Source organism: Brassica napus, unplaced genomic scaffold (genome assembly GCF_020379485.1).
Source record: "Brassica napus cultivar Da-Ae unplaced genomic scaffold, Da-Ae ScsIHWf_1206;HRSCAF=1726, whole genome shotgun sequence".
NCBI lineage: Eukaryota > Viridiplantae > Streptophyta > Magnoliopsida > Brassicales > Brassicaceae > Brassica > Brassica napus.
Window position 1 is genome coordinate 218,264 of NW_026014629.1, and position 24,013 is coordinate 242,276.

At 35.8% G+C, this 24,013-nt stretch overlaps 2 protein-coding genes and 2 long non-coding RNA genes across 4 annotated transcripts; 1 reads left to right on the forward strand and 3 right to left on the reverse strand.

Annotated features, from left to right (window-relative positions):
* Positions 1–4,789: 4,789 nt before the first annotated feature.
* LOC125596427 lies at positions 4,790–9,005 on the forward strand. Its single transcript, XR_007331040.1, has 2 exons — positions 4,790–8,532; positions 8,787–9,005. It is a non-coding gene; the product is annotated as an uncharacterized LOC125596427 (long non-coding RNA).
* Positions 9,006–12,423: 3,418 nt separating this feature from the next.
* On the reverse strand, positions 12,424–13,714 carry LOC125596426 (ATP-dependent DNA helicase PIF1-like). Its single transcript, XM_048771580.1, has 2 exons — positions 13,165–13,714; positions 12,424–13,073 (listed from the first exon to the last, which is right to left on the reverse strand). Exons 1-2 carry the CDS (start codon positions 13,694–13,696, stop codon positions 12,499–12,501), a joined length of 1,107 nt encoding a protein of 368 aa, XP_048627537.1. The 5' UTR covers positions 13,697–13,714; the 3' UTR covers positions 12,424–12,498.
* Positions 13,715–13,866: 152 nt separating this feature from the next.
* Positions 13,867–16,159, reverse strand: LOC125596417. The gene is made up of 6 exons (XM_048771564.1): positions 15,796–16,159; positions 15,516–15,707; positions 15,115–15,448; positions 14,502–14,994; positions 14,339–14,416; positions 13,867–14,187 (listed from the first exon to the last, which is right to left on the reverse strand). The coding sequence occupies exons 1-6, from the start codon at positions 16,157–16,159 to the stop codon at positions 13,867–13,869; spliced, it is 1,782 nt and encodes a 593-aa protein (XP_048627521.1).
* Positions 16,160–21,825: 5,666 nt separating this feature from the next.
* Positions 21,826–22,212, reverse strand: LOC125596413. The gene is made up of 3 exons (XR_007331034.1): positions 22,188–22,212; positions 22,018–22,098; positions 21,826–21,919 (listed from the first exon to the last, which is right to left on the reverse strand). It is a non-coding gene; the product is annotated as an uncharacterized LOC125596413 (long non-coding RNA).
* Positions 22,213–24,013: the final 1,801 nt, after the last annotated feature.

Sequence of the window (24,013 nt, forward strand, 5' to 3'; positions counted from 1 at the left end):
ATTTCCACTCTAGCCTATCATAAGCCTTGCTCATATCTGTTTTCACAGCCATAGAGCAATGTTTTGTAGCTCCCGATCTCTTGAGAAAATGAAGAGTTTCGTGTGTTATCATTATGTTGTCTGTAATCACTCTGTTTGGCACAAAAGCAGATTGATTTTCGGAGATGATGGAGTCCAGTACCGGTTGCAGCCTTCTCGTGATGATTTTCGAAATAATCTTGTAATAGACGTTAGTCAAAGCTATCGGTCTATAATCTGCCACTGTCTTTGGTGCTGTGATCTTTGGTATTAGGCGCAGGTGAGTATGGTTGATGTTCTGTGGGAGAGTTCCATGTCTGAAGAAGTCCGTAATTTCAGCTATGATGGCGGGTCCAACCGTAGACCAGTTTGTCCTGAAGAACCCTGCCGAGAAGCCGTCAGGCCCCGGGGCCTTATCTGGGTGGATCAAGAACAGGGCTTCTTTGATTTCCTTAGCTGTGGGTATACCTGTCAATGCGTCCCTATCTTCTGGGGTGATGGACTTTCTTAAGGCTTCCTCCACGATGTTAGATGGGTCTGAGTTATTTGTCGAGAACAGATTAGCAAAGTACTTTGTAATGACCTCAATAATCTCTGGTTCTTCATAGACTGCATCTCCTTCTGCCTGCAGTCACGTTCTGATAGCGAAGAACATAAGAAAATAAAACAGAAGCAAAAGATAGGGATAGAACTTCGATATCAAAGAAAACCCCATAGAGCTCTACTGAATAGGATTTCGAGTTGATAGCTTTTACGAGCTCTTGAGAGTCAGATCCATTTTCTAAAACACTATCCAAAAAGTATAAATATCTGGAAAAAGTGGTGAGAGAATCAAATAAGGTTCTCATAGGAGATAACAGAGATGTTTTTTGATGATGTATTATTTAAAAAAAATATTAAAAAGAAATATATATTTATATTTTAAATAAAAAGATATTACCGGATATTATTAAAATGAAATATTAGAAAAAGATATTTAAGAATATTTTTTAGATATCTAATTTTAAAATATTTAAATAATACATTAGACTATGGTGTACATGTATAATAATAATAAAGTTATTGTAGGCGAAATAATAGAAAACTAAATAAATGTAGTTGTAGTTTTTGTAAATAAAGTTTTAGTGCTTATTTTTAATAATATATATTAGTATTTATTTATAATCATAGTTAATATTAATTACGAATTTATTATTTAGAATAAATATCAAAAATAAATAAATACATTTACATTTTAAATATAAATAGTAAAGATAAATTTTAAATGTAATCTTTAGAAAAAGATAATTAATTATATTTTCTTAGATATATAATTTTTAATATTCAAATAATATTTAAGCTATGGTGTATATAGTTAATAATAACTTAATAAGTTAAATAAATTTAATGATACTATTATTTTTTGTAAGTAGATTTTTTACTGCTTATGTTTTAATAATATAGATTACAAACTAAACTAAATTAAATTTCTTACTATTTTATTTATGAGATATTTTATTTGAGATACTAATGGATGTGAGTGCTCTTATATGTTATCTAGGATCAATTTTCTTTTTTCTTTTTTGATAACGAACTAAGATCAAACTAAAATAGACATTTTGTATCTTTAATACCTAATTGAAACTTCTCTATTGAGAATACTGCGCATATGGCCAGAGTTTGAGGAGTTTGTTACAACAACCGTATGCGATCTGATGGTATCGTTCGAATTTAGATCTCTCAGTGAATTAGTTAAGGTAATTATCTGTGATGTTATATATATATATATACATACATATTATTGTACTATTATGTATATGTCAATACTTGAACTATATAAAATTAAAGTAAGTATTAAAATTTTCAATTAGCACAAAAATAGATAGTGTAATTTAATAGATAGCTGGGTATTTTATTCGTTAAATGTGATTCGATCTATTATACCTTTCGATTTGATCCAAAAATTCTGGATATCCGTAAATTTTCGAAGCAAAACAAATACTAAAAATCAATATCTGCTGAAATCGAAGCAAATCAGAAATATTCAAATTTTGGGAAGCGGATATCTGCTCCGATCCGGCGATATATAAATACATGTATATCTTGTTTACATTTACAGTTTTAAATGTATAAATTTATATATTTATTATTCTAACATATGATTTGATAAATTATACTCACATTATTACTTATACTAAAGTATTACATAAAAAGGTGAAAAAACTTACAACAATTATAACTTTTTCTTAAGTTTTGTTTTATTATAATTGTTAACTTAAGTTTAAAATTTACAAAATATGTAGTTTCACTATTTCTTTAAATTTTTATTTTATATATCATGCAAATAATATTTTATAAAACAAATTTGTATCAAATTTTTAAGTTTATTTGTATTAATCAAAATGGATGAGATATCCGTAAGTATTGGTTAATATCAACAAATATCTATTTATTTTCGAATATATGTGTTCCGGATATCCGTATTTTTTCGAGGCAAAACAAATAAAAAAAATTAGATATTTGCGGCATACGAAGCAAATTACAAATACCTCTAAAAATTCAGATATTCGATCATTGCCCAACAGTAATTATATTATTGTCAGTAACTACGACTTCTAATCACACTAGTAGGTTCCACATATTCCCATCTTACATGTTTTATTTTTCATTCACACTGGGAATGATGCATGTGGGATTCAGCATTAATGCATTTTCCTTGGTAAAAGTCAACCTTATAAATTAGAGATCGTTTCAAGAAACTTTGTAAGAATTCTTCCGATTGGTATTTTCATAGATGTTCGACATACAGAAGTGAGTAAAAGATAAGACATGATCGAAGTTGTTCGACAGAGAAATCAAATTTGGACTCTTTACGAGCTTATATCCTGAGATCCTCAGTTACTAACACAGTCTCTAAAACGACCAAACGCGAACGCATACATTAATAGTGTGAGAGTATCATTATCAAGGGTTTTTAGGGCGGGATTTTTAGGAGAATATAAAAAATTGTTTCTTAATTTTTAATTAAAAAGTTAATAAACTGTTTCTGAGAACATCGTGTGTGTATATTTCAAACTTTTATGAAGATACTAACAATGCGTTGGGACAGCGGTTATTAAGCACAACAGTTTGGTCTATTATATTTCAACTTAAAATCAATTGATGATAAGTGAGATAAATAGATTGCTCTTAACATTTTATATATTACTTAAGTTTTTTTTAAACTTTGGATATAAGATACTTTATCTCTAATACCCCTATTATGGCTTTTATCGGCCAACTATCTCGAAATTTTTGGACTTTTTATCTGGTCACGAGGGTTTAGTAGGATATTTATAATTGGTTGAAAGGGTTATATTAGTAGGTGTTTAGAATTTAAGCTCTGATACCATGTTACATTCTGGCTTATGATAAGTTTCCAACTTAAAGTTAACCAGTAATCAGTGAATATCCCTTAACCTTTTATATTAATTAAATTTCTCTTAAACTTCCGATGTGAGATAATTTATCTCTAATAGTCTCTATTTGATTTTTTCTGGTAAAATTATTTTATTATATATCATCATATACTAACAAAGGTTGGTACCGGCCGAACTCCTCCTATTTAAGAAAAGATTTTTATGGAAATAAAATTAAAAAATTGAGACGCAGTTCAAATATTCAAATATCATAGGAAATTTTAATAAAATATAACCAATTAACCATATAATCATATATAGTATTTTTGTATCTTATCATTTATATATATTTTTTGTCAGCATCTATACTATTATTTATGAAATAATTTTTCCATATTAAAAATTAGAGCGGTTAGAGTCGTCGATATCCATAGGAATAATTAAATTCATTTATTATATAATTTATATTACCCTAATATTTATATAATGAATATATTATATGGTTAAAAAATAATTTTATATATATTTTTTGTTGTTATCTGTAAATACATTTTAATCATAAATAATTAAAGGCTGAAAACATTAAGATTTATAACTAAATATTAATCAATTAAAAATCATTTGGTATATGAATTTTCACGTTATAGTTTATAACGATTAAATTATTTAACAATAACTATTTATAAAATGATTAGCAAATTAGCTAGTATAAATATATTAGCTAAATATATATATTTTTAATTACCAACTAAATATATATATATATATATATATATATATATATATTAAGACTTATTCTTAGGTTCACCAACCAATAGAATTGTTTTATTTTATATTCGATATCTTTTAAAAAAAGAAACAAAATATTGTCAAATTATATTATGTTTTTAAAATTAAAAAGTAATAATTACAAAAAAAATATTTTACGTCGTCAGCATAACATTAAACCCTAAACCCTAAATTCTAATCCCTAAACCCTTAATCCTAAACTCTAAACCCTTGGATAAACCCTAAACTATAGGATAAATCCAAAACTCTAAATCAAAATCACTATACACTAAAACATTCAAGCGTTTAGGGTTTAGTGTTTTAGTGTTTTTTTATTTAGAGTTTATCCAAGGGTTTAGGGTTTACCCAAGGGTTTAGGATTTACTCAAGGGTTTAGGATTTATCCAAGGGTTTAGGGTTTAGGATTTAGGGTTTAGGGATTAGGATTTAGGGTTTAGTGTTTTGTTGAGAACATTAAAAATATTTTTTTTTTAATTCTTTTTCTGTAACTATTATCTTTTTTTATTTTAAAAACATAATATAATTTGAGAATATTTTGTTTCTTTTTTAAAGATATCAAATTTAAAATAATGAAATCTTATTGGTTGGTGAACCTAGAGGTTCACCCTAGGGAGTGAACCCAAGAACGACTCATATATTAATTAGACCCTCGCCTGAAGGAAGACAATTAATATCTGACTAGCTACGAGAACACTTGGTATACGACGGCCACTCTGACCCCCTGTCTGTTCCGACACTTGGGTGAATCCCCAACTTCACTAAAATTGTCCAAAGTCATATTTTACTCTCTTTTACCCCCAAAATAGTTGCAAACACCTCCAAAACCTTCAAATGATTGCTCTAACACCTTATAGAACTTTCAAAAGTTTTTAAACAAAATTATTCTTATTCAAAAACTTTTCTTCACTCTCTCATAATTTTTTCCTACTATTTTTTCCTTTGTACTTATAAAATATTTGGTGAGATATTTACAATGAAGATTTTCTAACAATATACTAACAGTAAAAAATATTATATACTTAGTAAAAGAAAACATGTTATACATAAAACTCAAGTAAGTATTTGATGTAAAAAAAGAACATAAAATCAAGTATTCTATATCCTGTTCGAATGTTATATATTACTAGGAGCGTGGCCCCGCGCAAGCGCGGGATAGTTGGTCTTAAACTTGTATTTTGTGTTAGAAGATATGGTTGTTGAAAAAAAACAAAGTTTCTATAAGAAAAGAATAAGGAATTGAGGAGATGGTCGTTCAAAAAAAGTATACGTAAGAGATGATAAGTGAAGTTAGAAACATTAGTTAGGAGATGGTATATTATTCATAGTGGATGTCTATTGTATGAGTAGGCTTTTTGGAAGCTTTAATTTGTTTGTTTTTTTTAGCCAGAGGTTTAAGAGGCGATAACGCATACTTTGAAAAAAAAACTGTTTGAGAAAAAAGAAACTTGAGAAGAAGCTGATCGGAGCATAAGTGGTCGTTTTTGGAACCCATAAACAAACCAGATGCTATTTCTCTTAGTTTGAAGCGAGGGTGAGAGATTGCTTTTTCCCTACTGCAAGTCCTGTAAAAATGCATTTGGGGCATCCATTAATCTGTTATTGGATAAAAAACTCATGATTTAGTTTGATGATACGATCCATTAAACTGGACCTTAAAATTTTGAGTACAACTAACTATTGTATTTACACAATTTAAATTAAACAAATTATCTCCAATTTGTCCAATTAGACGTATTCTCTAAAATAACCTGACATGAGTCTGTAAACATTTTCTACGTTGAAACAATGTCGACAATAGCATCGTGTTGCTATGTGAACATGTATTGATACACTAAGTTAGAACATGCTTATTTTTCAGACGTTCTATTTATTTAAAATCCAAGTAACTCTTTTCCCGGTGGGAGATGGTTTGAAGATATTTCAAGACACAACCAAAGATCAAAGTAGGGAATACATAAGAAAATATTTATTTCAAATGACACGATAGCTATAAGTGGAGATGACAATTCGGTCTTGAAACTATCACTCAGGGGGCGTTTGGACTATTTGGCTCGTCTTCAAAGCTGGGCAGTTTTGCTTCATCAACTCCCATTGCTCTTTTCGCCGCATCAACCGTGTTGCTGGCAGATGATGTTGCTTGTCCAGCTTGGACATCCACGACTGGAGCTTGGCTGCTGCTGCTACTCTGAGACACAATTGTACATGTATGTTATTTAAGATCTGAACGGAAAAAATTATTAAGAACTTAGATTACCCACCTCTGGCTGAGTGCCAAAGAAGATATCTCAGTGACTGCAGAGATGGTGAAAAACGATTCCTTGCCACTTAGCAGTTCAATGCAGTTTGGTAGCTCCGGTCCTTCATCACCTCTCATCTGTAACAATTTTATATGATTGTTACAATTATATATATGATTCGAGGGTCAGAGAAATCGTAACAATTTTAATAATTTTAATGTAATGTGTTAGAGCAAAAACAAGCCTCCGCAAGAGCCAGAATGTTTGCATCTTTCTTGCTGATCTCCCTGTCAAAGACCACAAAACGTGGCACTTCGTTGTCGTCGTCAACAGCCAGTTCAACGGAACCTGGAAAGAGAGTAGGTTAGCTGTGAACGTGTATTTAAATTATGGTGTTCTTTTAGATATGAGACATGATTACCATTAATACCTGACTACTGACGTTCGGAGGAACGCATCTGTTGTACCGGAGTGAAGTGTCGGATTGGAGAAACACAAATTTACAAAGTTTCCAAAGAGAAGATTCTGTTTCTCAATTTATACGCCCAGCCCGTAAAAAAAACTTCAATCATGTAAACAATCAAAACATAAAACATGAAGATCAACAATGTTCACAACTAAGCCAAAACTCAAGAAGCACATGTTTTTTTACCTTTAGCGCTCCTTGCACTGATTGAGCAACTTTTTCCACGACCGTTTCGTGGTATTGGGTTCCCCTTTGAGATGGTAGATAAGAAAGCAAAAGCCAAGTCATCCCTTGGTCCATAATTTTGTTCTTATATTATGGGTTTGACAGTTGTCACTGAACTGCTAATCATGGTGAGCGTTTGGAGTCTCAGCAATATAACTTTATATAGCGAGGATGGTCATATCGGTTCGGAAACGTGTTACATAATCATTATTGATGGTCTGAGTAAATAGGGGGAGATGTAGAGATTGGGGAAGATAAAGAGTTCGTGTAAGGAGTTCATGGTTTTGAAGGAAATTGGAGGAGTAAAAGAACCCTAGATCTCACTAAAGAGAATATCAGACGACATCAAAACTTATTTGGGCCACTACGGGGATTTGTTTCATGGGCTTGGCTTCAGCCTTAAATCTAAAGATATAGGCGAAAGACTTAACGAATATATCCACATATCAGTTAACAGATTTATTTAAGTTCGACTTTATCTTTCTGGTGAAACCCACACTATTTAAAATATAGACACGTGGATAACTTTAGGAGAAGCAAAAGTGCCTCATTATATATGAACTGTATCAAGAGCTTTGGATTGGGCTGCGCGATAGGTTTAATGGGCTGCGACCAACACGGTTTCAAGTGAGGTTCGGGATTGGGCTGCAAAATGAGTCAAATGGGCTGCGAAGGTGACTATTTTTTTTTAATTTCAAGCCCAATCTGCCAGTGACATGGCAGAATGATTGGTTGGGAATATTTTGCCTAGGTGGCACCCCTAAGAAGCCTCAAAATTAAGCCCTTTTATATAGTGGGATAATAAATATTACTTAAATACAATATATTATCTCTTAATATTTACTTACTGTAAAAAGAAGAGACGACTCTGCATATATATTTATCATTCTGTATTGGTTACAACTAAACTAACAATTAAAATTACGATAAAAAACAAAATTAAAAATTAAAAGTGTCTCAATATAAGTTACTCTAAAAGGAAGTTTAAAATATTCCACCCATAATACGGAAACATATATACCTAATTGTATAAATTAAGTTAACGATCAAATAGATATAACGTGACTCATGAACCTAATCTTTGAAAAGGTTTGTTTCCTAAAAGTAAAAGAAGAACAGCTAACCTAGTCAAGTTTGAAGTTATTTCATATCTATCTCCTTTTCTCCTGTGATGTGGACTCTACACGATTGAATAGAACTTATCGTTTGGTGGTTATATAATGATGATTGGGAGATTTGTTAAACACTCATCCCGAGATTTGTTAAACACTCATCCCGCTAAAGAATCTCAAGGAAAACGAAACACGAATACTTTCTTCTTCTCATAGAACGTGTTCTTCAAAGTTTCTCATATACTTGTCGAATTGACGAAAATAAATTCCCCATGTAACGAGTTCCATCTGTTTCTCGTAGCTATGAGGTAAGCTGTGTTTACAAAAAAAAATATTTGTGACTTAGAATCTAGGTTTGGCGAAAGCGGAAACCTTAGAGAATTGAATTGTTGTGAATTTTCGTGATCATGATCTTATTTCGTCGCTTATGTACTATTGCCGTTTTTTTGTTTGTCATATCATGTTGCATATCTACACACAAGATCGGAACCATATTAAATGATAATGCAAATAAGCCTAATTAAAAGCAATAGAAAGTGATGGACAGTCTATATGAATGCAGATATTAGGTGCAATTTCATGTATAACATGTAAAAATGTTATATGAAAAGGAGTATGCTGACGTGTCCCATGTAGAAAATCTCTCAGTCAAACTCTAAATAAATGTGTTCAGACTATGTATTTTACATTTTTTTAATATAAAACTCATATGCATAATTCTAATAAAACTCACACTATGTGGATTTTTCAGTTTGAATCAAAATGGATAACGAATCGAAAGGTAAATTTTATATATATTATTTTTCTTGTTTATGAATAAAGTTGGAAAAAATATTCATAAATTTTGATTCAATTCGTTATCCGCTTTGATTTGAACTGAAAAATCTGGATATCCGTAACTCTACCAAGTAAATCAAATACTAATATGTAATATCCTGTAAAAAGAAAGCAAATTACTAATACCAGTATTTTTAGGGACGAATATCCAATTCGATCTGTTATTTACATATATATATACATATATTTAAAGAATTATATATATAAGTTATATATATTAAAGTTTATATAAGTTTTACAATATTTTTATGTATTAAATTTATTTTATTAGGTATTAAAAATAAAATTCTTAAAATGAAATTATTTAAAAACAAAAATATTGTAAAATTGATGTAAACTATAATATATAACTTATATATAATTCTTTAAAGATATGTATATATATGCATATAACAATCAAATTGGATAATCCGTTCCTATAAATATTGATATTTTTTATTTGCTCTTTTTTTTACGGATATTGCATTTTAGTATTTGATTTGCTTCGTAGAGTAACGGACATGGACACATGTTACATGTAAAGAATTTTTCTGTTAAAACTCTACATAAATATGTTCACACTATGTACTTTACGTTTTTTTAATATAAAATTCACATTATTGGTTTTTCTTTACGTTATTTTTATTGTTTACGAATAAGCTGGACAAATTATTCAATTTTATTACAATGCTTCTACACGTGACATGTATCCATTTAGTGTGAACGCATTTATTACAATGTTTCTCCCTAATTTAATATATAAGGGATCACATAATATTTGTTTTGATAGCAAGCTCTCACCAGTATATAATGCAAAGATTCAATGATGAATATAACAACATAATCTTTGATCGCATAATATATCTTATTATCTCTTATACAATAAGATTTACATGTTAGGATTTACGATCCTACAAAGATGTATGTAGACCTAATACATATTACTTTTTGAATGGAAGATTTGGATGGATTTGAAACACGAAATATATAGATCATCAATTCATCATCATACAAGAAATCAAAGCAAATAATGGAGGAACCAGTGTTGGATTATTTTATAAGAGTTTTTCTTGTCAACAAGATGCTTATTATATCCGGGAAACTGATGTATCGCTTATAATAACAGTGATCAAATAGGTGCATATTTAGTAAATAGTAATACACATTAATCTTGACCAAAGTAGGAAAAATTAGGTTAAACTATATAACTACAATATTATATGTCCAGATTGTGTAAAAACAATTCTCATGATATTCGCACATAACAAAACTTCACATTTGTACTTGCTGACTGTAGTTATACAGAATGTAGCAAAAGCAAATAACGTACGTTTGTTGTTGTTGTATTCCAACCGTAACAGACGAGCAGTAAGCCAGTAACTATTTGGGCTCTATATATAAGATCACTTTATTAAATACTAACATTATCCAGTTTTAGTAAAAAAAAAACATTATCCAGTTATAACCGTACCTCGAAATATGTAGCAAGACCTTGTCCAGTTATAGTACTACTTTATTCTATTACTAGATTTTGACCCGGGCTTTCAAAGCGCGGGATTGTCCATTTAAAAAAATTACATATATGCACTTTATAAATTATTTTAAAATGTGTTTTTTATGTGTTGTTGGTCAAACTAAAATAATGCTATTACATCAAAATTAATAAGTCTTCTATGATTAATTTTATAATTAATTACAAATTTTTTATTTTATGCATTTTTAAAATTATAGAATATTTATTAAATTCTGATTTTAAATATATAGTTTCTTGAATTAATGAAATAATTATTGAATTAACGAAATAATATAGATAAAATTAATTTTTAATTAAGTTCAGTTTGTTATTATTCTAACCATTTAAACGAATTGGGCCTTGAAATTTTTAATTAAGTTCAATTTCTAATTTCAATTTGTTATAAGTTCAATTAAGTTCATTTTAAACGAATTGGGCCTTTTAAATCTAACCATTGACTATTCGGCCACTTATCAAAAGTAACCGTTTATTAATTTCCAAGTTAAAAAAAAATAGAAAAGGAAAGGGAAAAAAAAAGGAGAGATCTAGAAACGGTCGTCTCTTCTTGGCCGACGAACAATCAGATTGAAATTGATGGTGCTATTCAAAGTTATACAACATATATTTGAGAAAGACAACTTCAGAAATAAGAAATCGAAAGGTATTTATTAGTAATCAGTTTGTTTTGATTTCTCTTACGAAGAGTTGAAGTTTTTTTTTTTTTTGTCACAGATCCTTATGTAAAAGGTTTAGTTTTCACAGATGAAGAGTTTCTTAGATCTGAAATTATGTCACAGAAGAAGATCAACCGTATCAAATGTTGGGGACTTTAACACATCTGAAGAAGCGAACAAAGGTAACCATTATCAAAGCTTTTCATATAATATTTGATAAACTCTCTGATTTCACAGAAGCTTTTGATTAAATTTTAGAAAGTCATTTAGGATAATATATGGTTACCATCGCCATGTTTTCTTGTTGTTTTTTGCAGTTAAATCAGACATATAATCTGAGTTCAGATGTAATGGTGGTGCTGCTCCGTGGTGATACAATTAGCTGAAGAAATAAGTTTATTAAAAGTGTAGCATTACACTTGCGTCTTACAAAGAAAGGTTAGTAATGCTAAGAAGATAAAAAAGCCTGATAATTCTTATAACCCCCTTATCTAAAATTTCTTAATGGTATGTGATTGCTTTGTATTAGACAATAAGTAACTCAATATTAAGTGATTTGCTTTAGTTGCAGTTTCTAGGTGGTTGAATGAGTAAGGAATATTGATAGTGTGATTCGGCTTGCAGATAGGAAGGGATTGAACATGAACCAATACTACCACCCAAAAAGATAAGTATCTTTTTATACTTTACCAGAATTTAAATATATAGTAACTTACTGTTATATTATGTTCTTTTGACAGGAAAATATGCGTATTACATGGTACATCCAAATGGAAATTAAGAAGCAAATTGATGACAGCGACTATTAAGATAACTTTCTTCAGTGCATTTAATCAGTAAGTTAATATTCCTCATTTATAATGTTCTAGAATTTAGGATTGGATGTGATTATCGGTAGTTAGGATGGAAACCGGAGTTTGATTGATTTGTTTGTTATTATTTGAAATAGTGGAAAATATATTTATTACCGTATTCCTTAAGAACTTTTACTAAAGTTCAAATTCTCTTGTAGATGTTGTCTTATACAACACATATAGCTTGAAACATTCTTTGTTTGTTCCTGGGGCTTTCTAGAGGCTCATCAAAATCATCGTTCCTCATCACAAAGCAAAAATATTTTAATCTCTGCATGTATCGAACTTTTCCAAAAGTTCGAATAATATTATAAGAGAGACTTATTTATATAAAATGGTAGCTAAACATAGAACCATAAACTGTATATAAATCCACGTTCCAACAAAGTTATAAAAGACAAAACAAATAGTCTGAAATCATAGATTGTCAAAAATCTCTCTAAAGACCACATTTTTTGTTTGACGTTGAGGTTTGCCTTCGCTGTCAACAATCAATATCTTCAAGCCTTTCTTAGAAGTGACTCTGGAAACAGCCACATATAGTTGTCCATGAGAGAAAACAGGCCTTGGTAGATAAATACCAACTTCAGACAAAGTTTGGCCTTGACTTTTGTTGATGGTAATAGCAAATGCCACACCAATAGGCAGTTGTCTCCTCCTCATCTTGAATGGCATCTTTTTATCTGAAGGAGTTATTGAAAGCCTAGGAATTAACACAGTTCGGCCAACCTTTTCCCCTGTAATAACTTTGGCCTTTATCATGAAGTCATACATTTCTGTAATCTGAAGACGCGTTCCATTCATCAATCCCCCAGTAGGATCTATGTTTCTTAGCAACATCACTGGACAACCAACTTTCAGTCGCAGAATATGATTTGGCAATCCTGATGCTTTAATTCTGTTTAAGAAATCTGGAGTGAGAGCTTGGTCATTAACAGAAAACTTATCAGAAGCGTCGATAGAATCAGACCTTAAGTATATTCTTTCCTCTCCTGCATTAAAACAGTAAAGTGTTACTCTAGTGACCAAAAACCAAACATCTAACAAAATAATTCATGTAAAGTTCAAGGAATCGTAAGTAACCATCAAGCTTATCCAGCATATGTTGATTAATAATGTTCACATCCTCGTTAGTAGGACACAGTATAGCTCTCTCTTGAAAAAACTTTGGGTCCTTCTGGTGTAAAGAAGTAGCATCTCCATATACTGCTGCGCTTATAGCTTCCACTGGATCATCAGCATCAAGAATTAAGAACTCTTCTGGAATGTCGATAAGAGCTTCCCCATCATTTCCATCACCAATCTTTCCATCTCCAATGTCTAATATCCATTGTGAAAACCCTTGCAATTCTTTTGCCTCTTCAGTAGATAGATTATTTGACAGTAGCCGCATATTCTTGGTTAATTGCAAAACTTTTACATGCTTCCAAAGATAAGATGAATTAAGAGCAGCCATAACGATCTCAGCCCTTCCAGCTCCATGAATGACAGGCAATACTTGTCTAAAGTCTCCACCAAATACGACAACTTTGCCACCAAAAGGTCTCTTATCATTGTCTCCAACAATGTCTAACATACTCCTATCCAATGATTCAAAACAGTGTTTACTCATCATTGGAGCTTCATCCCAAATTATAAGGACGCTGCTTTTACCAGCTCTGCTTTATCAGTTCCTTTTGTAAGTGAGCAAGTGGAGAATTCATCTGGATTTATAGGAATTCCAAATCGAGAATGTGCAGTCCTTCCTCCTTAGCAATAGGGAAGCTATACCACTTGAGGCAACATTCAGACATACTTCGCCCCTGACACGTACTGCTGCAGAAAGCAATCTCCATAAGAAAGTTTTGCCTGTACCACCAAATCCATAGACAAAAAAGACGCCTCCTTTTTTCGTAATAACAGCATCAGTAATTTCATCAAAAATCTTCTTTTGCTCATCCGTAAGTTTGGAGTGTCACGCTGAAGATCAGCTTCTAATTCCTGCCGGTCGTAACTGAGCTCGTCCATGATCAAAACGTTATTATTAACTATATCTGGTAGTGGTTTAGGCATCTTTTTGAACTTCTCCAAAGATGTTCCATTACTCTTTAGAAGCTTCTCAATTCTCTGTAAGCGCATATTGTTTTTTTTCCCGCATCACTCAAGCAAAGATCTTCATAAAACAAAAAAAAACAATCAGCTACTAACAATTCACCTATATTCCCTAACACCTTGAGAGAAAATATAATATTAACAAATCGAGGAACCAGTATTGTACCTGGTCTATGTAATAGCTTTCTTCTCGTATGCTCAATGTCTTCAGAAAGGAACTCCCAAGTATGTTCCCAAACGACTTCTGGTTTTGACAAAGTATTAGACATGAGCATGATAACAAAAGCTTGACGCATATAACATGCAGAACCAGTGAAACTTGCTCTCACGAGATCGTCTATATATTCCTGATCATCTTCTAACAGTCCCCTTGCAAAACATGTCTCCTTGTATGAAGGATGAAGAACCTCTTGAAACGTTTTAATGTCGTCATAACACGTTGGACCTCTCACAATGTTAAGCAATACACGCATGTAGAACGCTTCTTCAATGTCACGTGGGGCATAGTTGATTCTCCCAATACTGAATCCTTTCTTCCTATCATGAAACTTTTTTTCTTTCTTATTCCAACAAAACCTTGTTGGAATTTCAGCTAAAGTCAGAGTCCGAGCTACTGCACTGACCTTGTTCAATTCAAACCAGCCCAAAAACATAGTGTTTTCAATAAGCTTCCTGCTGGTAACTTTTTCATACGTGTCATCATCTTTGAAGATAATGATTTGTTTTCCTGGTAGATGAAACTGTAATCTCTCAACGGGTGTTGATCTATAGTGAATAGGAAACGTAAAAATCCTCCAACCACCTTCACAGGCTGAGACATATCTGAAAAATGGTAGATAACACAGAGATAAGGATCAATATCAACACCAGTTTCATTCAAAGGAAATGACGCATTAGTTTTTCAAAATCGATAATAAACCTTCATTTGTGTAGAAAAAATACCTGCAGTTGAAGAAGTCCTTGATTTCATTTTTTTTCTTTTCATTCAACTCTCCATTTGTTGAAGTGTTCTGGTCTGGTGCTTCTTTATCAGGGGGCTCAACAACAATAGTGGCACGATCCTGGCCTTTGTTAATATACTTGAATAAGTATTTTATAGAACCTGATTGATTGCACCATTCCACATTGATGTGAGCTCGAAAACGAAGAGACAATTCCTTGTTGTATGGTATCACATATCTGTTGTCACACTTGAAGCCGTTTTTCTCAACAAATCTATTTGTCTGTTCTCGTCTTCTATAAACAGGAAACCCTTCTTTGTTGACTGTAGTTACATCTGCATAAGCCTTGGGATACAATTTAGAACACAAACCATTTTCCATGCATGGTGATTTCATGTTTACAGCTCCACAAGGACCATGAATCATCATATTTGATAATATCATAAAGCTCTGGCTCTTTGTCTTTATCTGGAATTTCAGCAGAGATAACCTTGTCAATGTCATCAGTGGTTGGAAATTTGGAATTAGGATGCATGAATAAGAGAATATGAGCATGAGGTAGGCCACGTTTCTGCCACTCCACAGTGTACATTGCTGAAATTGAGAAATGGAAGAGATAAATTAGTTACAGTTTAAGAAAACGTTAATAGATAAAAGAACAGCTAAACACATAATAACTCACAAGAGACGGTCTTCCCTAGAAGCTCTTTGTCTGTTAAATCAATCATGAGAGAATCAAGCTTGATTTTGAAAATCCTTCCAATAATATCGGGTCTATCATCAGCAGTGAGGCGGCGCTGTTGTAGATATCTGGTGATTTCTGGCCATTTCGGATTGCAGGTGAATGTTATAAACAAATCAGGAAACCCAAAATATTTGCATATAGCCATTGCATCAAGATAGTTGTTCTTCATGTATCTTGGTCCTCCTGTGAATGAGGCTGGTAGCAAAAATCGACTTCCTTGGTCATGCATATCTTCTTTTCCTGCGTTTCCTGACTGTTGTATAGAGTCATAGCTATCCGATCTAAGGCTTTTTTGGTTCATCCGTAGATAACACAGCCTGTTAGACTCTATGGAAGTATAAGAATCGACCAAAAATTGCTGAAACAATCGCTTTGAATGCAGTAGTGTATGACACTCATTCTCTCTTTCCTGTAGACGGAATGCATACCACTGCCTCATACTAATAGTCTGCCTCTTTAGTTTAGCTGTAGCCTCTGTCTCTTTCTTTTTAATCCCAAGTCTGAACCCATCTTCACCATAAGTAAATATCAGAGGATATTGAAGTGCCAAGTAAGAAGGGTGAATCTCACTTATCCGCTTTAGCCAGCCAGTTTGTTTCTCTTGCAAAACAATATCTCTTTATATCCATGTCCAAATTGAAATCTCCTGGAATTAATGCAGCAACCTCAGATGCTGTAGGAGTGTCATATGTCCTTCCTCATCTTGCACGACTGCTAATAATGCGCATATGGAATGTTTTTCTTAGTCTCAACATATCTTTGCTATCAACTGATGACGGGAAGGGACCCTGCCTTGTCCGGCGCGGTGAGAAGGTGATAAACGCAAGATTTGTTCGAGAGATGGTCGAGGGGAGCGAGTGACGGAGAGATCCCTCCTCCTGATTTTGTTCCGTTTTGCTACATCGTGAGGGATTTTCGAAGATCTCCCCGGCGTTGGCGCCAGAGCTGTACGTCCTCCGACGTGGAGGGGCAATCGTGGGAGAACGTTGAAAGGACTCGTTCGATTCCTAGCAGCGTGAAGAATTTTGCTGAGAGCGTGTTGGGGAGCCGGAGTAATTTTTCTGATTCTGACGAAAGCCCAGAGACAATGGTCCCCTCCGGTGGGATTTCTATGGCGTATACGAGTCTTACTTTCAGAACGAGACTAAGCTCTGGTTTCCGATTCCTCTACTCGTCACCACCTATGCGAGACGTCGCGACGCAGCGATAAGCCAGTTCTTAACGGTTCGCTCCGTGTCTTAGTAGCTTGATGGTGACGGCAGCAGAGATCAATGTGTCGATTAGTGTGCGGGACGTTCGAAGAGCCGACGTACCTTAAGTCGATGGGGGATGGATTGTACTCGATCCAGATGAGGCCTCTACAATGTGATCGTCGATCATCCCCCAGGACGAATACTGGCAGCGCTTCTACTTTTACGTCAAGTCTGACAGTTTCGCCTTCGAAGAGCCGCCCGGCGATTCCTTTCGATTTTTATGGACGTGAACTTGGTCGAGTGTTGTTGATATTTTATTCGATAGCCCTTTTCTTTCTTTCTGATGGTTTTTGCGTTTGACTGCAGTTGACCACCCGATACAGCCACATATCCCGAAGACTTCATAGCTAGTGCTCGTGCTGTCGCGTCGCTTCCTCAAGTGAGTTGAAGGATATCCCCGTCGAGAGGATTCGACGAGCCGTTGACAGGATCTCAAAGAGTAAGTCCTTTAACTTGCTTTGTTATATATTTTTCTTTTCTTGCATCTGTTTGCTCGAGACACTTATCCGATTTGACTCGTCGGTCTTTCGCAGGGACTGGAGATCTGACTTACTACCGTTGATTACCGGAAACAACGGCGGTTCTCTATATTCACTAGTGCTGAGCAGAATGTGATCAACGCAGCTAGGGAGATGAAAGAACTTCCAGACTTAAAACGCGATAATCAAGAAAAGTTGAAGGAGCGAAGAAGACGCCTTCTGCGACTCCTGATGAAACGACTCCTCCTGGCCTCTGTCTCTTGTAGTCCGCCGCACACTGTAGGCCAGGTTAATATCGAATCCTTGAGGGAAGACCTTGTGCGTGAGTCTTCCGATCGAGAGACTGCTGAACCGTCGGTGACTTACAGTAATAGGAAGAAGAGGTCTGCTCCCAGTTCGTCTGCTTCGTCGAGGCTCATACGGGGGCTGAATCCGTGAACCTCCAAAAGAAGAAGAAGAAAAGAGAAGAAAAGAGGAAAAAACCTGTCGAGGAGCTATTAGAACCTAGCGGAGATGGGGGGGTGGGGGGGGGGGGGGGGGGGGGCGAGAGCTCGTTGCTCACGATAGCTCTAATCATGATGTCCGCGGCTCAGACTAGCATCGAGTTGGATGACTCCCCTAACGTTCCGTTAGAAAGAAGGAAAAAACTTCCCATGGCAAGATGCGCCCCGCTTCCGTAGAGAAACTCCTCTAGTGACGCCTTCGACGACCAGGAGTAGTGGTTCGGCCTCAAGGGAGGTCAAATCAAATCCCGGACCATGTGGAATTCAAGTACGATGGCGACACCGCTTGCTTATGCCCCGAAGGAGTGTGCTGACTAGTTCGCCAATTCGAGGTGGCGCAAAAGATATGCCGCCGGTTAAAGACCTCATCTTCAAAGATGCCTACGTCGATGCGCGAAGACTATGGTAAGGATTACTTTCCCTGTCTCGCCTTCTCTAATCTTCTAGTTTGACCTTTTCCTCTGTTTGTGCAGAGTGACGAAAGCATGAATTACGTCGTCGAGATGTACGACACGGCTCTTAAGGAGACTATCTCCAAGCTGAAGGAAGCTGAAAAGCTCGTGCGGTGAAGGATACGGCTCTCAACCGCAAACGAATGAATTTAAGGCGACGATCGATAAGGCCGCAGCGGAGTAAAGTCGGTTACTCGAAGAAAATAAAGCTAGAAGGAGAAGTTCAGAGAACAGAAGGGCACTTTCAAGACTGTCGGTGAGAAGATCAAGGACTCGAGCGAAGAAGCTGCTCTGGAGGAGAAAAACGCTGCTTGGGGAAAGGAGAAGGTCGCTAACTGCTTTAAGGCATCTGAAGAAGTCAACCGCTGAGGGACTCTTGAAGTTACGAGGTTCCAATGAGCGAGTCCGCGTTCAAACAGCCATGATCGTAAGTGCAATCAGCTTTTACCAAGATACGAGACCTCGAGACGCGTCGCAGCGACTTCGTAACGACAAGATCCTTGCAGAGCCAGACTTTTTGGACGAAGAAGTGTCTCGAAGCGCTTAAGGATAGTGGGATCGACATCCGCAGGAGACGATTGACCTGTTTGCTGAGCAGGAGAAGAGTACGAAGAAAGGCTAATCGCTTAACTGTTGGCGGGATTCCCGAAGAGAGCTTCTATGCTACTCCACTTCATCTTTTGTCTCCTTTCTTTGAACGATCTTGCATCCTGTCGATCCTTTGCGTTTTTCGCCTGAGCTTGCTCCTCAAGTAGCATGCTTCCTCTGGTCCGCTGTTCTCGCTTGGTCGCTTTCTAGAGTGTTCGTGCGAGTCACGGACTTTGTTGTCTTCCTCTTCGTCTGAAGAAGAACTTGGTCGTGCGAGGATGACCTGGACCGTCGACGATTGCGAGGCTGCTCTTCCTCGGCTTGTGTCTCGTTTCTCGTCTTGCTCTTCGGGACTGTCGTCCTCCCTGCCCGTTTTGGTCGTCACCGGCCTTATCTTGACTCTTTTGAATTTTCTTTTCTTTGTTCTTGCTCCAGCTCTTGGTGTTGTTCGGCCTTGGCTTGGGTGACTCGATGTTCGCAATTCCGTTTTCGTAGGACGTGAAGAGGGCGTCCGACAAGTGCCTGCAGTTTTTCGTATCATGCGCCTTGGACTTATGGTAACTGCACCATTGGTGGTAACTGCACCATTGGCTTAACTCGGCTGAGCCTGGAGTTGAAGTTGAAGTTGAAGGCGCCGAAGGAGTCGCGGCTTCTCGTCGTTTTCCCCAGACGTTCCAACCGTTCTCGCCTACGACGACAGTTGATCCCGAGAGATCGTTTTCCTTGACGACGTAGACGAAATTCGTCTTCTGGTTGGGCTTGTTGCTCGGGGCGTGCTGTCGAGGTTCTTGGGACCTCAGGAGCTTTTGTGGGAGGAACTGTCTGTTTTTTGTTCCCGCGTTCATTTTCTTGAGTATCGCTGATGTGTCTTCCTTCCTCCATCCTGATGAAGTTGTTCGATCTGGCGATAGCGTCCTGAAGCGACCTGGTGGGGTTTCGATAGAGATCTTCGCGGAAAAGAGATTTGAAGTAGAGGGTGTTCATCAGTGCATCAACGGCGATGCTGTCGGGAATATGCACCTTCGAAGCGACAGCTTTAAACTTCTCCATATAGTCGCGGAGGCTCTGGTTTGTGCGTTGAGATAGACTCCACAGGTCGGATAGGGTCGCTCCTTGTCTCGTGAACATGATGTACTGTTTGAGGAAAGCAGCCGACAGGTCGTGGAAATCGTTGATGGAATCTCGTTCCAATCCAGTGAACCACCCGAGGGCTGGTCCTTGAAGGCTCTCGACGAAGAGCCGACAATAGCCAGCGTCTCTTTCCTCGTCGGAAAAGTTAGTTCGACCCATCGCTATATTGAAAGCGGTGATATGGTCTGTTGGGTCGGCCTTTCTGGCGAGGTCGGAAGGCGGATTTTCTCTGCTAGTCGGTACCGTACGTCGGTGATTCGCCGTGAGAATGGGGTTTTTAGGAATTCGGCGAGACCGCGTTCGATTAATGGCGCCGAGGTGGGTCCTTCGAGCATCATGTCTTTCATGTCAAGAACGACTGCTTAAGCTCGGCGAGTTCCTAGACAGTTACGAGATCTATATCGCCGGGTGTTTGGGCCTGGACGGCGTTTGTATTTGTTGTGTGGTCTCTACGCCGGCTGTTCGATAGGTGTCGAACAGCTGTTTCCGAACCGTCGTGCCTGGATCTGCTGAGTTCCCCCCGGCCGAGGGAGCTAAGATTGCGGCGATAGCGGCTAGTTGCTCGTTCGTCACCTTCTGAATGGCGTCTTGCTGAGCCATCCTTTCTAGTATAGTGTCTTCGAAAGCTGCTTCTGTCGGTGGTGAACTCGTCGCCGGACGACGAGTCTGAGCGAGCCATGATCTTTGATGACGCTACTCTCTGTTTGCTCCACGTGGGTGCCCACTGTTTGAACCGAGACTTGTCAATAAACCAGTAAATGAAAAGAGACGAGGACTCGTAGGTGGGTCAACAGAGCGTTTTATTAGATCAAGAGGCTGCTTAGTCGCGTCACAAAGAGGGAAGAAACAAGGAAACGATCCGGCGAAAGCTGGTTCACCGGAGAATACGAGTCGACGAGAAATAGATAAATGAAACCCTAGTTTCTAGCCGACGTAAGTGTGTAGTGATTTGCGGATCCCTCAATAGTTCCTCCCTTCCTCTTTTATAGACGCTTGCTTGTTAACCTATTCGTCTTGACCTAATGGGCCTCCTCGATGATTGGGCCGAGATGTCAGGCCGCTAATTCGAGTCGTCGAACCGACGACTTCCGGTCGCTCGCTTTGTCGGCTAAAAACAGTCTATCGAGCAGGTCGCTGGCTCGCGAGTCAACGAGCCGAGTTTTCTTTGTTGTGATCATGTGTTAGGACAATTATCTTATGGGCGGTTTGGGAGGGTCAGGCCATACCCAACAGTACATCAAATGTTCTCTGTTTTGTTAACTCTGTGATCGTGTCTATATGTTCTTTGCTTTTTTTAGTTATGGTTGTGAATTTATGTTCTTTGCTCTCTACTTTTATGTTGAAATTTATAGTTTGACTTGTTTATAGATATTATACATATTTTTATAGACATATATATGTCGTACCCGTATCTTTACATTTTTAGTTTTGCTGTTTCCCGTCCCCGATTCCGTCCCCGTTTCTTCTGTCCCCCGTATCCGTCTCGGTGCAACATAGGATATACAATACAGACGATGGAACTATGTTACAAACATAAATACTCAAAGCAAAGGAAGCCAAACTAGGGAAACCAAGGCTGTTATCTGCCAGTTTTAATATATAGAGTTCAGGTACAGTCTTTGTATCCCTGAGAAAGAACCTTCTGCAACTGAATTCTAACCTCAACAAACAAACATAACAAAAAAGATCAATCCCAAAACCAAATAAGGATAATATGTAAAGCATACCAAGAAGCACAAATAATAAAACATACGTAGCATTCTTTAAGGTCTCCTAAGGCCTTCAAGCAAAGTGAACAAAAAATTCTCTTGAAACATTGGGTTCTTTCCACCATCTGAAACCAATCAAACAAACTCATAGATGAGTCATATGAAATAGAAATAGATATTAAATTGGTTTGTATCTGAACAAGATCATAATAACCTGTGGAGGTTCGGTACGGTGGTGTGCTATACTCGAGGACAACATATGGATTTTGCCTTGAGACCATTCTATGTCTTTCAATTTTTGACACCCAACCACTGAAATCAAAATAGCACAAAAGTAACTTTCTGAAAATTGAATCAGGAGAAGAGAATTGAAATGGAGAAAGGCACTAACCATGACCTCGAGGATCTGGCCTTCGATACCCCGACATCTTCGCCATGAATTGGATTGATTGGTAAATCAGTCAGCACGGAACTTACCGAATTTGGCTTCAATGACCGCGAGAGTTCAGATTTGTCGACTTCATGGCTACATCCTTGGCTGAGATGGAACAAGAGGTAACAAAAGCTTGGTGATGAAGAGAGGACTCGGGAGAACAGATCTGGACAGCGACAACTTTTGGATCAGCCACGTCAATAGACAATATTCATTCTCTCTGAGTAAATCAAGAGAAACGAGAGTCATCAGATTCAAATTGATTAGGGTTTTTAATCTTCACTCTCCTCTAAGATGAAAGTTGGGAATTTAGGGGTTTTATGCTGGATTAACTGTTTGTGATTTGGTAAACCAAGAAGTTTTAAGATGAGATACTTTTTTTCTGTTCAGTTTGGTCAGGATTGAAGAGTGACTTGGTTTCTCTTTAGCCAGAGGGCATGGAGGTCTTTCCACACACAAGAAATGTTTCACAAGTGCATTGTGTCCTTTAGTGAAATTGAAAAGTGATAAAGTGTCTTAAGATATAAATTTTTCTTATTAAAATAGAGAGATATGAGATGAAACAAAATGGGGTTGAGGGGATTGGAAGATTGTAAAAATGGGAAAATCTTAAAAATGGTTTTTATACTTGACAACTAATTGACATAATTCTTCAATGTGTTTAGAAAATTGAAAGAGAAATTGGGCAGAATTTAAAAAAAACAAATTTTGAAGTCAAAGTTTTACTTTCGAATCAAAGTTTATTTTTTCTATAACAAATTTAATTAAAAAGAATTTTGAATTTAATACTTATATCCAGTTTCATATAATCAGTTATTATCTAACCATATAATAAAACACTTAATTTCATGATTTCATTTCTTTTCATTTTTCTTTTACATTTTTGCTAATCTAGTTATATAAATTTTACGGTTTATGGTAAATCTACTACTACGTTATATCAGTTGTATCAATGTAATTTTACCAAGTTATACACAATTATACCATTAGTGCTGGGTACGATTCCATCAATTGGGAAATCGTAGTGCTTTGCTGGGCACGAATTCGATCAACTGGGAAATCATAGTGCTTATTGTAGTGTTGGGTACACATGTAGTGTTACTTATATTCAGTTTCCTATAATCAGTTCTCATCTAACCATTCAATATAATACTTAATTTAATGAACTATATATAAGTTTTGTAATATCATAACTTCATTTCATTTTGCTTGTACATTTTTACTAATTTAGTTATACAATTTTTACGGTTAACTAATGCTAAGTTATACCAGTTTCTACTACTATAGTTGTACCAGTTATACACAGTCATGCCATTAGTGCTGGTACAATTGATTGGGAAATAGTAGTGGTTAATGTAGTGTTGGGTACACATGTAGTGTTACTTACATTCAGTTTCATATAATCATTTTTCATCTAACCATCTAATAAATACTTAATTTCATGAAATATATAAGTTTTTAAATATCATAATGCCATTTCATTTCATTTTGTTTTTACAGTTTTACTAATCTAATTATATAAGTTTTACATTTTTACGGTTCAACTAATTATAAGTTATACCAGTTGTACCAAGTTATACAAAGTTATACCATTAGTGTAAGGTACG